Raw genomic sequence first — 14,054 nt, 5'->3', positions numbered from 1 at the left:
GTGTGTGTGTGTGTGTGTGTGTGTGTGTGTGTGTGTGTGTGTGTGTGTGTGTGTGTTGGCTGACATCTATTAGCTGTGGCGACCATGTTGGTTCCAAGACTTAATCAGTTGCAGATGTCCATCCAATGATYACTGTCTGCAAGTTTCCTTCAAATCTGTCCAGTTGTTCATCAGATATTTTGCTAACAGACACATGAACAAAAACTGCATTGATCACCTTTGCTTTTCAGCAGCAAGGGATATTTATTTACTAAGCCAAACGAAAAGTTCTAGTTTTAGTATTTCTCTACTTTTACAAACTGTGCATTTTAAAAAGTGAACATTAATTCTGACAAATTTAAAGGATTTTTGAAGTTTAACCTATAAGCTTACGCACAAACAAAACTGCTGGCTCCACAAAATGAAATTTCTTTATGCACTAATCGGATGTGAGATTCCATTGTTTCCAAAAACTTTTCAAAAATTTAGATCAGACTTTATACTTTTTGGAAGGTTAATCAGAATGTGTGGAGCTCAGTTTGTGCCGCTAGATGGCGCTTCGTCACAAATCCTGTGCATAATGTTTAATTAAAAATAAATATTTCACTGCACACATTCCTGGTCGATTGTTCTACCAATTTAATGTTGAGAGTATACTTACATTTCTTTAGTATTGTAGCATCTGAACTAAAGCGGTTTTAAAATATTCATTATTTCTAGATGTATTTATGATCTCAGACTGCTCTCAGTTTAGGTGTTTAACCAGCAGGATGTTGGTCTCCCTTATAACATTGAATTACAGGATTATGGGATAAGAGGGAYAGTCCATAATTGGCTGAATAGTTACTTGACTAACCGTAAACAGTTTGTACAACTAGGAAATATAAAATCAGATTTTCAAAGTATAAAATGTGGAGTTCCTCAGGGTTCAGTGTTAGGACCAAAGCTTTTTATTTTGTACAGTATATTAATGACATTTGTGAAGTATCTAAACAGCTAAAGTTTATCCTGTTTGCAGATGATACAAATTAATTTTGTTCTGGAAATGATCTAAAAAACCTTATGGAACAAATGACTAGTGAGATGTCTAAAATTAATGAGTGGCTAAAATACAATAAATTATCAATAAATTGGAATAAAACTAAATTCATGATTTTTAGTAACAAAAAAATAGATGGCTCTACTATAATGTCCATAGATGATAGTGGAACGAGTATATGAAGTTAAATTTTTAGGGGTTGTCTTGGATCATAAACTTAACTGGAAATATCATATAAAATATATTAAACAAAAAYTATGTAAAAGTATTGGACTCTTAAATAAAGTAAAAAATATTTTAGAACAACCAATACTCCATACATTATATCACTCATTTGTTGCTCCTTATATGACCTATTGTGTAGAGGTATGGGGCAACACATATAAGCCCAACACTAAACCTTTGTTTGTGTTACAGAAGAAAGTTATGAGAATTCTGTATAAAGTGAATGTTAGGGAACATACAAATACATTTTTTATTCAATCAAACATTTTGAAACTACAGGATTTAGTTAATTAAAAATTTTATTAGTTATGTTTAAAGCAGGAAAGACATTATTGCCAATTAATTTGCAAAAGTTTTTTGTCTTAAGTTCAAATGACAGAACTAACCGAAGAAAATATGATTTTAAAAGTAAAACTGTGCGTACTACTTTAAAGCAAATGTACATTTCGGTTTATGGGGTAAAATTATGGAATAGTTTGGATGACGATTTGAAAAAATGTTCTACTTTAAATCAATTTAAAATACTTTATGAGGAAAAAATTATTAAGTCTTACACACTTTTGAGTTAATGAGGAGAACAAAATATTATTTGCAGATTCTATTTGTGATTTAATGTATGTGGCCATGAAAAATAATTGTAATTATTGAGAAATGAGCAGGTTTATACAAGGATTTCTTCTTCCTGCTCCCTTTTCACTCATGTATAGTATGTGTTTAACGAAAATGTGTTTGCATGTTATGAGAAAAATTGTTGAATTGAGTGAATAACCTTATTGATTGGTTGAAATAATTTGGGTGAAAGTTATACTCTGTTCAGCTTAAAAAACACAAAAGACTACTTCTTTTTGAACTGTTTATTCACTACTGAGATTTGTGGTGATAAAAGATAAAACGCAAAACTGTTTTCTATTGCAAGTGACAAACATCACAAGTGACTAAGTTTGCAGTAGATATAATAGTGAAAAGTTGTCATTGCATCTGTAAATTAAATATTTTTGTACAAATATTACCAAGATTTGAACTGAAGAAAAACAACAAACACTTTTTACTGACTATATTTTCTTCAGCAGCTAACTTTAAAAGCCTCAGATGCAATTCTTTTCCAAATCCTGAGCGGATATGGTTCTCAAAGAGCGAGAGGACAGGAAGAGGGGAGGGAAGGGCATGGCAGAAGGATGAGGGGACAGACTGGGGGGCACAGAAATAATGGACGGAGTGTCGGAGAGCGAGCCGTAACCAGATTTCTGTAARCAAGCTGCACTGGAGTCAGCGGAGGCGTGAAAAAACACAGGTGGGTCCAAGGTATCCGAGTCTGCAAACAGAGGTGTCAGAGAATCAAGCCGAAAATCAAACTTCTTTCCCCACAAAGTCGCCCCCGTGTGTAAGGCCCCCCACCTGGGTCATCGTTGAGCTGGGCGTGCAGGTACTGCTGTTTGGTGTAGAACTTGTTGTAGATGCAGTAAACGGCGACCATCAGAGCGAAGGTCCCGACGGAGGCAGCGATGAAGAGGAATATCTTGGCGTTGTCTTTGTCATCTTGAGCATCTGCGAAGGCACACACTTAGAACAGATCTTCACAGGATGGATCCACAGCTCTGTTGAAGACCGGTTCGTTAAAAGAGACTTACATGTTTGTTGGGCGTTAAGGTGAGGGCTATCGTCTCTTATGAGGAGTTCTCGTACGTTTGGAGGAGGTGCAGCTGGACCCTGATGGACGCTGAGCTCCTGCTCCAACTGGAAAGGGTTCTGTGAGCTGCTCACTGGAAACATCAGCAGCAGACAAAGAGCTGCCAGGCCCCCCATGAGGATTGTCCACTGGAACAAACAATAACAAGCGCAATGAAACAAGACTTAGTTCTTCTTATTGGTGTATAGTTTCAAAAGTCACATATATTTATATATTTTTAGTTAAATCTGTTTTGTTATTCTAATACTGTTTCTCCAAATCATCCAGATACAATTTCTCAGTTGTAGTCTCCAAACATCATGGTCCTGCTTACAAAAAGACCCCTGAAATCTTTTCCCTCTAAAGCTTTCTTTCCCTCGAATCAAACAAACGTTTTAAACAGATCGAATATATTTACCTGAGGTTGTGGCAAAGATTGATTTTTACTCCGTGTCGGTTGTTTGTTCGCTCTGCCTCTCTGGCTGACTAAAGTGAGACCGGATCCAAGACAACTCAAGTCCCCAGACATGTAATTATCTCTAAGGAGACACCTGAGCAGTCCACTGTACCAGCAGGTACCATGTAGACAACAGCTGGTGGATATTCAGCTCTTACAGTGATTCGGGTGCTTTTAGAGGCTAGAAATTGGAAATCTTGTGAAGAAAAATGAAAAGATCAGAGTATTTTCATCTCTGTGACTTTGAGGTCAGCCCACAGAAAGGTTCAGCGTTGGCTGCTGATCTCCACGGCCTGATATTTGATCCTCTGAGTGTTCTGCTTTCAATCCCCTTCCAGTAACAGATCAGTGTTTTCCATTCCCAGACTCTTTGCCCAGAAACAGCCCCAACCGGTCAGCTGCCTCAGCAGAGGTCCAGATGGCCTCGGCGTTCAGGTTTCAGCCCACCTGCACATAGGAGCTGCAAGATTTAGACAAAACGAGACAAAGTGTTTCGAAGAAACAAGAAAAACACTCTCGATGCCGACGTGTGATTAGGYAAGTCGGAAGAAAAACAAGTTCTTATGGTGACTCTGCACGCAGATATTTACCTTTGGTTCGAGTCTTTCCCAAGCAGATAATGGTTCGGMTGAGCAGCAGGAGACACAGCAGGTGACAGAGGTGGGTTATGTTTGAGAACATGAGCTGAAATATAGAAATCCACCAGCCACCAGATTTAAAACTTTAAGGGAAGTTTGATGGGGGGGTAAAAAAAAAAAAAAACTTTCACCAGAAATGTGTGCATTTACAAAGAAAGTTTTCAGAGCTGAAACAAAATTAAAAAAAAAGAGGAAGCTGTTATATTTTCCTTTTCCTACAGCTAATGCTTGTAAATTCTGGAGTTATGACACGTCACTATTAACACAGGAAAATTGTAATTTCAAAATGAGACAAGAAAATAAGCTGGAAAAAAAAGTCTTTTTAAACAGAATTCATAAAGAAAATACAGAAAGGTGCACTTAAATGTTTTATTGAAAAAAAGTGACTTATTGTACGTWATTCTACAAAATGTTGTTCATTCAAAAAACAAACACATAGCACTTTGTTCTGAGCACAGGTAAAGTTGAAGGCACATTGAATAAAGTTGGCTCACTTTGACTAAATAAGTGAAAACAAATAAAAATGAAAGACTAACCCACAAAACAAACTGCAGCTGTAAAGATAATAAAAACTCTGAAACACAATTGTGTTTTTACAAAGTCAGCACATCAACTCACAATACTGAACTCATTTAGAAACAATAAGTCCTACACGCCCACCCAAAAGAAATWAAGTACATCAAGCTAATTGCTAATTAGCAACAAAATGAAGTAAAACATCAAATATTTGATAATTTACATGCATCATATACACATTTACAGGAGGATTTGAGTATTTTCACCAAATGATTGTAAATCAGGAGAAAGAACCAAATAAATAGATTTTGTTGAGATGCAAACTATTTCATGTAGCAACACACGCTCTCTTAGTAATGGCTCACATAACAATGACTCAACTTTTTATTTTTCTCCAGTGATCAACACTGATATTATTTGCTTGGGTAGCAGCAGCATTAACACTTCAGCTGACAGCTGGTTTTGAAACATGTAGTAAAGTTGAATCATTCCTGTTGGAACAGTCAATATTTACTGCACAGAAAATATTTAAGCCTGTTACGTTTAGCCAACATTCAGATACAATCCTTGGCAGTGACGTGCTGTTAAAAAACAAACAATAAAAGGTTTTAAAGCGAACAAATGGATGACACTTTTGGATTTTTTTAAGTCAGAAATATTTCTTTGTGTGTTTTCTTTAAAACGGATTCCATGTGAGTATTTAAAAATGAACCCACCATGATACAATTCACAGTTTTAAACAGTTTTGTTGATAGCAGCCCTTTGGGAAGTCCCTCCGTTCATCCACAGCCTAAAAGCAACACAGACCACAGCCTGGTACAAAAAGTGGGTTGGATTATGTGTTACGATCCAGCTTTTGTTAGCTCTGCTGCACTCTAACCAAAAACACCAAAGTTTGACTTGACCGTCCAACACTGTAACAATACATTTAAAAGACCTACAATTTAGGCACTAAAAAATGAAAAAGGGAAAGTAACAGAGTAGAAGCATGCTGTAGCATGTGAACATAAAGAACAGGAAGCTGTATGGTGTTCATGGTGGGATAAGAAATATAAAACCTTTTTAATTTGATGGAAAATAAAAACTCTGCATTAAATTCCACTTTGCAGTTTCCACAGAAATACCTAATATCGGGGTGTCCCAATACCAGTTGTTTCTCAAACCAAGTACGAGTACTTCAGTTTGAGTACCAGCCGATACCAGAGTACTTGCTGGTACTTAAAACTAGGGACGCACGATACATCGGCATTAATATCGATATCGGCCGATATTGGTCATTTTTTTAGAATATCGGTATCGGTCCGATACGTCAAACTGGGCCGATATTAACATCCGATATTTATTTCCCACTTTTTATCTTTGTGTTTCTGTTTTGGGAGGTGAGACGGTTGGTTGAGCAGCATCTGTTTGATCATGATAGTGATACTGATGCTGCGCAGCCAGGAATAACTGAAGTAGGAAGTCACGTCAGAGGTCTGGTTGTTTATTTACAGTATCAAAAAAGACCCAAGTGTGTTTGTGTGTATATGTATAATATAATTTGTTTGTGCTATATCAGTAAATATCGTTTAACGGTCATAACAGCACTAATTATATCGGATATCGATATCAGCTGAAATTTTCATATCGGTGCATCCCTACTTAAAACCTAAACATTACAGAATGACTTTATAAACACTTATAGGCCCACAGCCCCTCGGACTAGATCAAATCAAATACACAGCATCATATATACTGCTGCAACAGATTAAAATMAATAACAGATTTTTTTCTATCAACTTGTAAAACTTTCTTAAACATGGAACTGAAATATAAACTGTAAAACATTCGATGAAGTATCGACACCAGCAAACCGGTATAGAAACTGGTATCGGAGCACTTTGGGCGAGTATAAATACTTATAAAAATGCTGGTATCGGGACACCACTAATATTTTGTTCCAGATCTGTTTTTGCTTTGATGCAGAAAAGTTGTGTTTAGTGAAAAAACAATAAAATTTAGGAAAACTATTATCCTTGGGATATGCATGGATATAAGTTAAATTAAATTMTTTTTTTAAATATTAAAAAAATAAGCTTTTCACTCACATGTGTGGTAAAAGCTGAAGGACATCTGGTAAACTGGACCATTTAAATATTATTTTACTGCATGTTTCAGGTCATGTTTCACTTTATGCTGAATCCAGTGGTAAGGAATCAGAAACTGCAAACCCGTTTCTGTGATCCTGCTCTGACATGTCAGTCATCGGAGTTTCGTCTGTGTTTACGATGTTGTAGTGACCGGCCTCTGTGTCTCTGCTTCTTGGTTCTCTTCTGTCCTTCACGTAGGAGTAGATGAACCCCACAGGGACGGGCAGCATGGCAAATATGATCAGTAGAGACAGAACAGCCAGGGCCCAGCCAGGATAATCAACATTCACCTGGAAAAATACAAATCAAAAAATTACTACAACAACCAGTTCTCATTTATTGCATAAATACTTTAATGTGAAGGAGTGGACTTTTAAAAAAGCAAGGCACAACTTGTTAAATTTCATTGTGCACAAAAATCAAGAACTATTTGTTTTAATCAAGGCTCAACGTGTCTTGTGGTTGAACTGTCAGAAGAATTAAATCATGACGTAACAAAACAAACTGCATGATTCATCATACCAGTTCCTGGTTTTCCTGGTTCCAAGCCCTGTAGGTTGGAGTTTTTATAAACATGCGGATGACGGTCGCTCCAAGCAGCCCCAGCATAGCCAACAGGCAGACGTATTTCCACAGGTATTTATAAACGGCGTAGGGGCGCCAGCCCAGCATTGCCTCGATGTCGTCAAGAAATCTAGAGGAACAATGTTTCCATTTGAGACAAAGTTTAAAACCCGCCAGACATGCAGAGCGAGAAAAGAACACTGACCTGTCGGCTCCATAAAGCCACGACACGCTGAAGGTTTCAAACACCACAACAATGATGAGCGGAAGAGTCGCGGAGTAATCATCAAACATGGTGACAAAGTAGTTCCCACAGCGCTGCGTGAAGATGAGGCCGATCAGAAAGCCGATGACGCAGCTGACAACTGTATCAGCAAGGACAGAATTAGATATTTTGCTAACAGACACAAACAGTGGGTAAAATAAGTATTGAACATCAACATTTTTCTCAGTGAATATATTACTAGAGGTGCTAATGACAGGAAATTTTCACCAGATGTCGGTAACAACCCAAGTGATCCATACATACAAAGAAATCAAACCATAAATATCCAGAAATGAAGTTATTTGTAATAATRTGGAATGGCACAGGGAAAAAGTATTGAACACACTTACTGAAATTTATCTAATACTTTGTACAAAAGCCTTTGTTGTCAATGACAGCTTCAAGACGCCTCCTGTATGGAGAAACTAGTGGCATGCATTGCTCAGGTGTGATTTTGGCCCATTCTTCCACACAAACAGTCTTCAAATCTTGAAGGTTTCGTGGACCTCTTCTATGAACTCTGATCTTTAGTTCTTTCCATAGATTTTCTGTTGGATTCAGGTCAGGTGATTGACTGGGCCATTCCAGCAGCTTTAGTTTCTTTCTCTGAAACCAACTGAGAGTTTCCTTGGCTTTGTGTTTGGGCTCATTGTCTTGCTGAAATGTCCAGCCATGTTTCATCTTCATCATCCTGGTAGATGGAAGCAGATTTTTATCAAGAATGTCTCTGTACATTTTTCCACTCATCCTTCCTTCAATTATTTGAAGTTTGCCAGTACCATATGCTGAAAAACAGCCCCACACCATGATGTTCCCACCTCCAAACTTCACTGTTGGTATGGTGTTTTTGGSCTGATGTGCAGTGCCATTTGACCTCCAAACATGATGTGTATTCTGGCATCCAAACAGTTCAATGTTGGTCTCGTCTGACCAGACTATATTCTCCCAGTATTACACAGGCTTGTTTAAATGTTGTGCAGCAAACTTTAAAGGAGCTTCAACATGCTGTTTCTTCAGCAGTGGAGTCTTGCGTGGTGAGCGTGCATACAGGCCATGGTGGTTCAGTGCATTACTTATTGTTTTCTTTGAAACAAWCGTACCTGCTAATTCCAGGTCTTTCTGAAGCTCTCCACAAGTGGTCCTTGGCTCTTGGACAACTCTTCTGATAATTCTTTTCACTCCTCTGTCAGAAATCTTGTGAGGTGCACCTGGTCGTGGTCGGTTTATGGTGAAATAATGTTCTTTCCACTTCTGAATTATGGCCCCAACAGTGCTCACTGGAACCTTCAGAAGTTTAGACATTCTTCTGTAACCGATGCCATCATTATGCTTTGCAACAATAAGGBTGTGAAGGTCTTGAGAGAGCTCTTTACTTTTACCCATCATCAGATGGTTCTTGTGTGATACCTGGCCATCATTTGGGACTGAACCAGCTATTAACTTGCACTGACAAGGGGCAGGCTTGCTTTCTAATTACTGAGAGAGTTCAGCTGGTGTCTTGGCTTTCCATGCCTTTTTACACCTCCCTTTCTTCATGTGTTCAATCTTTTTCCCTGTGCCATTCCACATTATTACAAATAACTTCATTTCTTGACATTTATGGTTTGATTTCTTTGTATGTATGGTAGTGCTGTCCCGACTAGTCAATGTCACCGGTTACGTCGACTGCATAAATACGTCAACAGGCACAACATACCATCGACACGTCGTTTTACGTGAATACGTCGAAAGAGGAGAAGGCAAAGAAAATGGCGACACCCGGTCYGAGCAGTACACGTGAAGAAGACCCTGATGACAGAGTTCAGCCAAGGAAACGTCCAAAGACGTCGTAAGCGTTGAAGTATTTTAAAGCGAAAGAAAAGGGCTTGGTTGGTTGTTGACTCTGTAAAATGGAGTTAGTCTAGCATAGTAGCACTACTGCAATGAACGAACACCTTAAGCGCAAACATTCCGGTGTTCTGCTCGAAGATTAAGGCAGGAGGAAAAGTGCAGAATCATAAGTCCTATTATATTGCTTTTTGGCATTAACGTAATATATTAAGAATAATAACGTTGGCAGCAACAGTCTCTGTGGTACTTTCTGATTGTTAGCGTCGGTGTTGTCCTTGTCAGAGAAACTGAAACTTACACACTTCAGGCAGAAATGTTTGTACATGCATTGGGCAGTGTTGCTTTCACAAACAAAACAAAAAAAAACATTAAGGTGTTTCTTTTCCTCCACTTTCTCCTTGTTTACTGAGGAGTTTGCCATTAAAATCTTGACAACACCGTGATCTTACTCGATCAACAAAAAATAATCGTAAATGAATCAAAAAAAATAGTCGTTAGACTAATCAAGTAATCGTAAAAATAATCGTTAGATTAATTGAGAGAAAAATAATCGTTTAGGACAGCACTAATGTATGGATCACTTGGGTTGTTACCGACATCTGGTGAAAATTTCATGTCATTAGTACCTCTAGTAATATATTTACTGAGAAAAATGGTGACGTGTTCAATACTTTTTTTAACCTGCTGTAAATATACACACAGGTACAAAAAGCTTTTTACTTTTCAGCAGCGGGCAATAAAAAGAATTGTATACGATAAATACAATGTCTAAAAAATCTTAATAAAAACAAGTGTTTACCTGTGAGTTTGATCTTATTTTTAGCCAGACACTTGAAGCGGTCCCTGAGGGGGGCGAGGATGCCCTCCATGGTTCCAAACATGGTGCTCAGGCCCAGGTTGAGCAGCATAAGGAAGAAGATGGCAGACCAGAAAGGGCTTCCAGGCAGGAGGGTCATGGCCTCTGTGAAGGCGATGAAAGCCAGACCTGTCCCCTCAACACCCTAAACAGAAACAAAATCACCTTCTGTCATTTAACTGAGCGTGCTGAAGATTCTCTGTCATACAGGTCATGGTCAATCCAACGTCTTCAGCTTTAGAGTAGTTTTCCTTTTTTATTTTTTTTAACTGAACAGAAAGTTAAACACAGAATAAATCCTGAAAACAAGTTAGAAAAAGAGAATTTGTATTTATGGTATAATGAAAATGTAGTGGGAGTGCTGAGCTCTGAATTACTTTCATGAAGAAACTGAAACTTAGTTGTTAATACTAAAAGAATCAGAACAGTAGCTAAAAGAAACAAAATGCTAACTAAACACTTTAAAAAATAATGTTAGTTTGAAGCTAAACGTAGCAAAAAGGCTAACCAGATGCTACTAGTAGCAAAACAAATGGCAAGCAAAAACTAATAACAAAAAGCAAGCCTAAACTAAATGTTAGCCAAAAGCAGCAAAAGGCTAACTAAATACAAAGAGTAGCTAAAAAAGTTTAAACATAAAATAGCAGAATTGTAGTTAAAACAACTACGAAGAAGCAAATTTCAAAAGAGAACATTTTCGATGTTTTTGAATGCTGACTCAGCACTTGCACATCCTCACCTTCTGCATCTCTTTTTCCAGGTCACACTCAGTTAGATTCCATGGGTTCTCATTTCCACTCTGTTGAAACCACTCAGTGTAGACCTCAAGACTCACTGATTTGGGATCAGAGTAGTTGAAGTTGGGCATCAAGCTTGGATCCAAACTGAGCTCCGACAACTTCTTTACATTACTAAATGAAAAACAAAAGAAAATCTTTAAAYTTTTAAAGTGACTCTTGAGCTGAAAATGGGGGAGAACGACATTCTCAGCACAAACCTRAGCACGCATGCCATGACAATTTCTTTTGCACGAAAGCCGAGCACGGCAAACACCACCAGAGTGGCCAGCACAGACGTGAGGAAGTTTATGAAGGAGACGGTGAAGGCATCGCGATGGCAGTTGTTGTTCTTAGGGTTGTAGGACGAGTAGGCGATGATGGATCCAAAGCCGAGGCCCAGAGCAAAGAACACCTGTGTGGCTGCCTGCCGCCACACCTGCACATCTCCCCAGATTTCAAGCTGTAGACGCACGACGGAAATAAAAGGCGTGTCAGGGAAATGATTACATCTGCTCAACTCCATTCATTTTATCTGCGGATACCTTGGGGTAAAACATGTAGGCGATCCCTTCTGAAGCTCCGTCCAGCATAAATCCTCGCACCAGAAAGCAGAAAAGCACCACGTAAGGAAAGATGGAGGAGAAATACATCACCTGGGAAACAAGAACAAACTGATTATCTGAAAACTACCACTTCATTTAATATTCATAGCTCTTCATTCACATTACTGTTCCCACACAGACCAAAACCTCAAACCGACATCATCGGGTTCCGAAACAAATTAACATCAACATGAGCAGGACATGGAGCTGATAGTTGCCTGTTAAACTATTAATAACCTGCTAAACTAATAATAATAATAATAATAATAATAATAATAATAATAATAATCTTATATTAGTGCTTTTCGAGACCCTCAAAGACGCTTTACAATTTTCATGCACACACATTCACACACTGATGATAGTAAACTACACTGTAGCTACAGCTGGCCTGGGGTAGACTGACAGTGTCAGGAGGGTGAAGTGTCTTGCTCAAGGACACAACGACTGAACCGGCTGGACTGGGGATCGAACCGGTGATCTTCCGGTTCCAGGACAACTCCCCTAACCACTCCCCCACGGCCGCCCCCAAAGACTTTTTTTTTTGGTCCTGTTTTCCAAAAGTCAGACTTTTCCACAGTAAACTTTGTGTCTGAACAGGTTAAATATCAGATGTTCAGCCAAAACACAACATTTTAATGCACTCCTTTATTTTAGAGCAGTGAAAACTGTGCTGTTAATGTTTGCCTCCTATCTGTTATGATTTGTGAGTTTGTCCGGTAATCTGAGTGTTTCCAACGTGTGGAGCAACCAAATCCTGCTCCATTCAAGCTGGAAACATTTATTTTTAATAACACAATGGAATAATAAGTAACTTTAAATTTACTCAACTAAGCTTGACCAAGTTTATGAGGGAAAAAATATAAAACTATTAAATGAGTCGCAAAATCTTACAGCAAAGCAAATCTAATATATACGGAATATATATATTTAAAAAAATTTGTGGAAAAAAAGTTAGGATCAAATAAGTTCTAACTAATAACACAAATAACCTTACACAATTGTTTAGTTATTGCCCAATAATGAAGGTAAGAGATTTTGTTTTTGCCCATAAGAGTGCTTGTTTTTGTGTGTTAGTAAAATATTTTTAAGCACTAGATGATGTTTAATTAGCAAACACAAAAATTGCCATAATTCAGTCAGTCAGTTTAGCAAATATCGAGCTAAAATTTGATGTGGTAGTAACTGAAAGTCACTCACAACACTTAGCTTGAGTGTCTTTTTATCTTAAAAAGAATATAATAAATATCTTTTACAGATTCTGATCTATGACTAACACCTGAAACACTCAGCGCTGGTGAAAAAGTCTAACTTATAAAACAAGACAAAAAGTGGTCAGTCGGTCACTAGAAACAATATTTTTTCTGAACTCTGATTATTTTAATTTCCTTGTTTTTTATTGTTAGGCTGCTTCAGTTTCTCTGTAGTCGCTGTGAGTTTCAGTGAATGCCACCTTATACTGCACTTATGCTTTACTGCCTGTGGTGAACAGATCTGTACAGACTGAACTGAGGCATGTCTTTCTTACACAATACAGATGAAGAAAAACATTGAACACACATCAGGGGGTTTTAGACTTGATGTGGATCAGAGCTTTTTAAGCCGTAGATTCCATCATGTACAATAACTCTTAAATCCAGGTCATCATGTGACTTGGATTTTAACTAAGTTTCTAAAGTACAACAGAAATAAAAGTCACAGTTTGCAGTACAAATCAGGTGCTTCTCTCTGTGATTTGGTCTTCTTATTGTAAAGATTTTAGTAGTTTTTTTAAAGCATAGCTTATGCAAATTTTTCATGACATATCAGCAGAAAAATATAATGCTTACTTGGCCTACAAAGTTATTTTAAAAAGTACCAGCTTTTCTTATGAAAGAGACAAGAATCCCTCTATTAAACGCTAAATACCTTCACAGAAGACTTTATTCCGTTGAACATTCCCAGGCACACAATGGTCCACGCTGCAAACAGACAGCCGACAACATACGGGTTGAAGGAGCCCACCTCGTCGATCGAGTCTGTGATGTCCAGAGCTTTGCGGTACCAGAAATAAGACGTGGGAGAACTTTTCTCACATTCTGTCACTGATATGAAAAAAAAAGAAGCAAAAGTACAATCAGATGTCAGTCTCACAATAAATACACAGTYCTTATTAATAAATTAATAACTAATCAAATTTGTATTCTAATGTTTACCTGTTGTATTTCCCTGCACTGGACAGTTCTCCCAAGGCAACGGGGACTGGAACGAGTTCCCAAAATAGTAAAGACTCCATGCAAGGATCACATTGTAGTAGAGTGCCACAAAGAAACAAACCTGAGTGATAGAGCAGGACTCTGTTCAAGTAAGTGATATATACAGCTGTGCAGGTGCAACTATGTATTTTAACTAGCTTTACTCTTCATAAACTGCAGTGCAAGCATGCAGCTGCATGTTTTATATCTAAGGCACGATGACCTTTTGTAAAAAAAAAAAAAAAAAAAAAAAAAAAAAAAAAAAAAAAAAAAAA

The 14,054-nt window shown here is 37.8% G+C and overlaps 2 protein-coding genes across 3 annotated transcripts in view; both read right to left on the bottom strand.

The window, feature by feature from the left end:
• Positions 1-2,082: 2,082 nt before the first annotated feature.
• LOC106530700 (uncharacterized) lies at positions 2,083-4,256 on the bottom strand. The gene is made up of 5 exons (XM_014026375.1): positions 3,957-4,256; positions 3,328-3,813; positions 2,872-3,058; positions 2,639-2,788; positions 2,083-2,555 (listed from the first exon to the last, which is right to left on the bottom strand). The coding sequence occupies exons 2-5, from the start codon at positions 3,436-3,438 to the stop codon at positions 2,329-2,331; spliced, it is 675 nt and encodes a 224-aa protein (XP_013881829.1). The 5' UTR covers positions 3,439-3,813; positions 3,957-4,256; the 3' UTR covers positions 2,083-2,328.
• Positions 4,257-5,992: 1,736 nt separating this feature from the next.
• Positions 5,993-14,054, bottom strand: part of LOC106530699 (sodium-dependent neutral amino acid transporter B(0)AT2) — a 12,290-nt gene continuing 4,228 nt past the window's right edge. For both annotated transcript variants that reach the window (XM_014026374.1, XM_014026373.1), the window contains exons 4-12: positions 13,741-13,861; positions 13,454-13,629; positions 11,486-11,596; positions 11,162-11,403; positions 10,904-11,075; positions 10,108-10,309; positions 7,419-7,578; positions 7,172-7,343; positions 5,993-6,939 (exon numbers count right to left, since the gene is read on the bottom strand). In XM_014026374.1, the coding sequence (XP_013881828.1) occupies positions 6,691-6,939; positions 7,172-7,343; positions 7,419-7,578; positions 10,108-10,309; positions 10,904-11,075; positions 11,162-11,403; positions 11,486-11,596; positions 13,454-13,629; positions 13,741-13,861 (1,605 nt within the window). In that variant the 3' untranslated portion in view covers positions 5,993-6,690. The remainder of the gene's footprint in view (positions 6,940-7,171; positions 7,344-7,418; positions 7,579-10,107; positions 10,310-10,903; positions 11,076-11,161; positions 11,404-11,485; positions 11,597-13,453; positions 13,630-13,740; positions 13,862-14,054) is intronic.

The sequence above is a fragment of the Austrofundulus limnaeus genome, unplaced genomic scaffold (genome assembly GCF_001266775.1).
Source record: "Austrofundulus limnaeus strain Quisiro unplaced genomic scaffold, Austrofundulus_limnaeus-1.0 Scaffold548, whole genome shotgun sequence".
NCBI lineage: Eukaryota > Metazoa > Chordata > Actinopteri > Cyprinodontiformes > Rivulidae > Austrofundulus > Austrofundulus limnaeus.
Note: the sequence above shows the minus strand (reverse complement) of the source record. Positions and strands in the feature narration are given on the sequence as shown.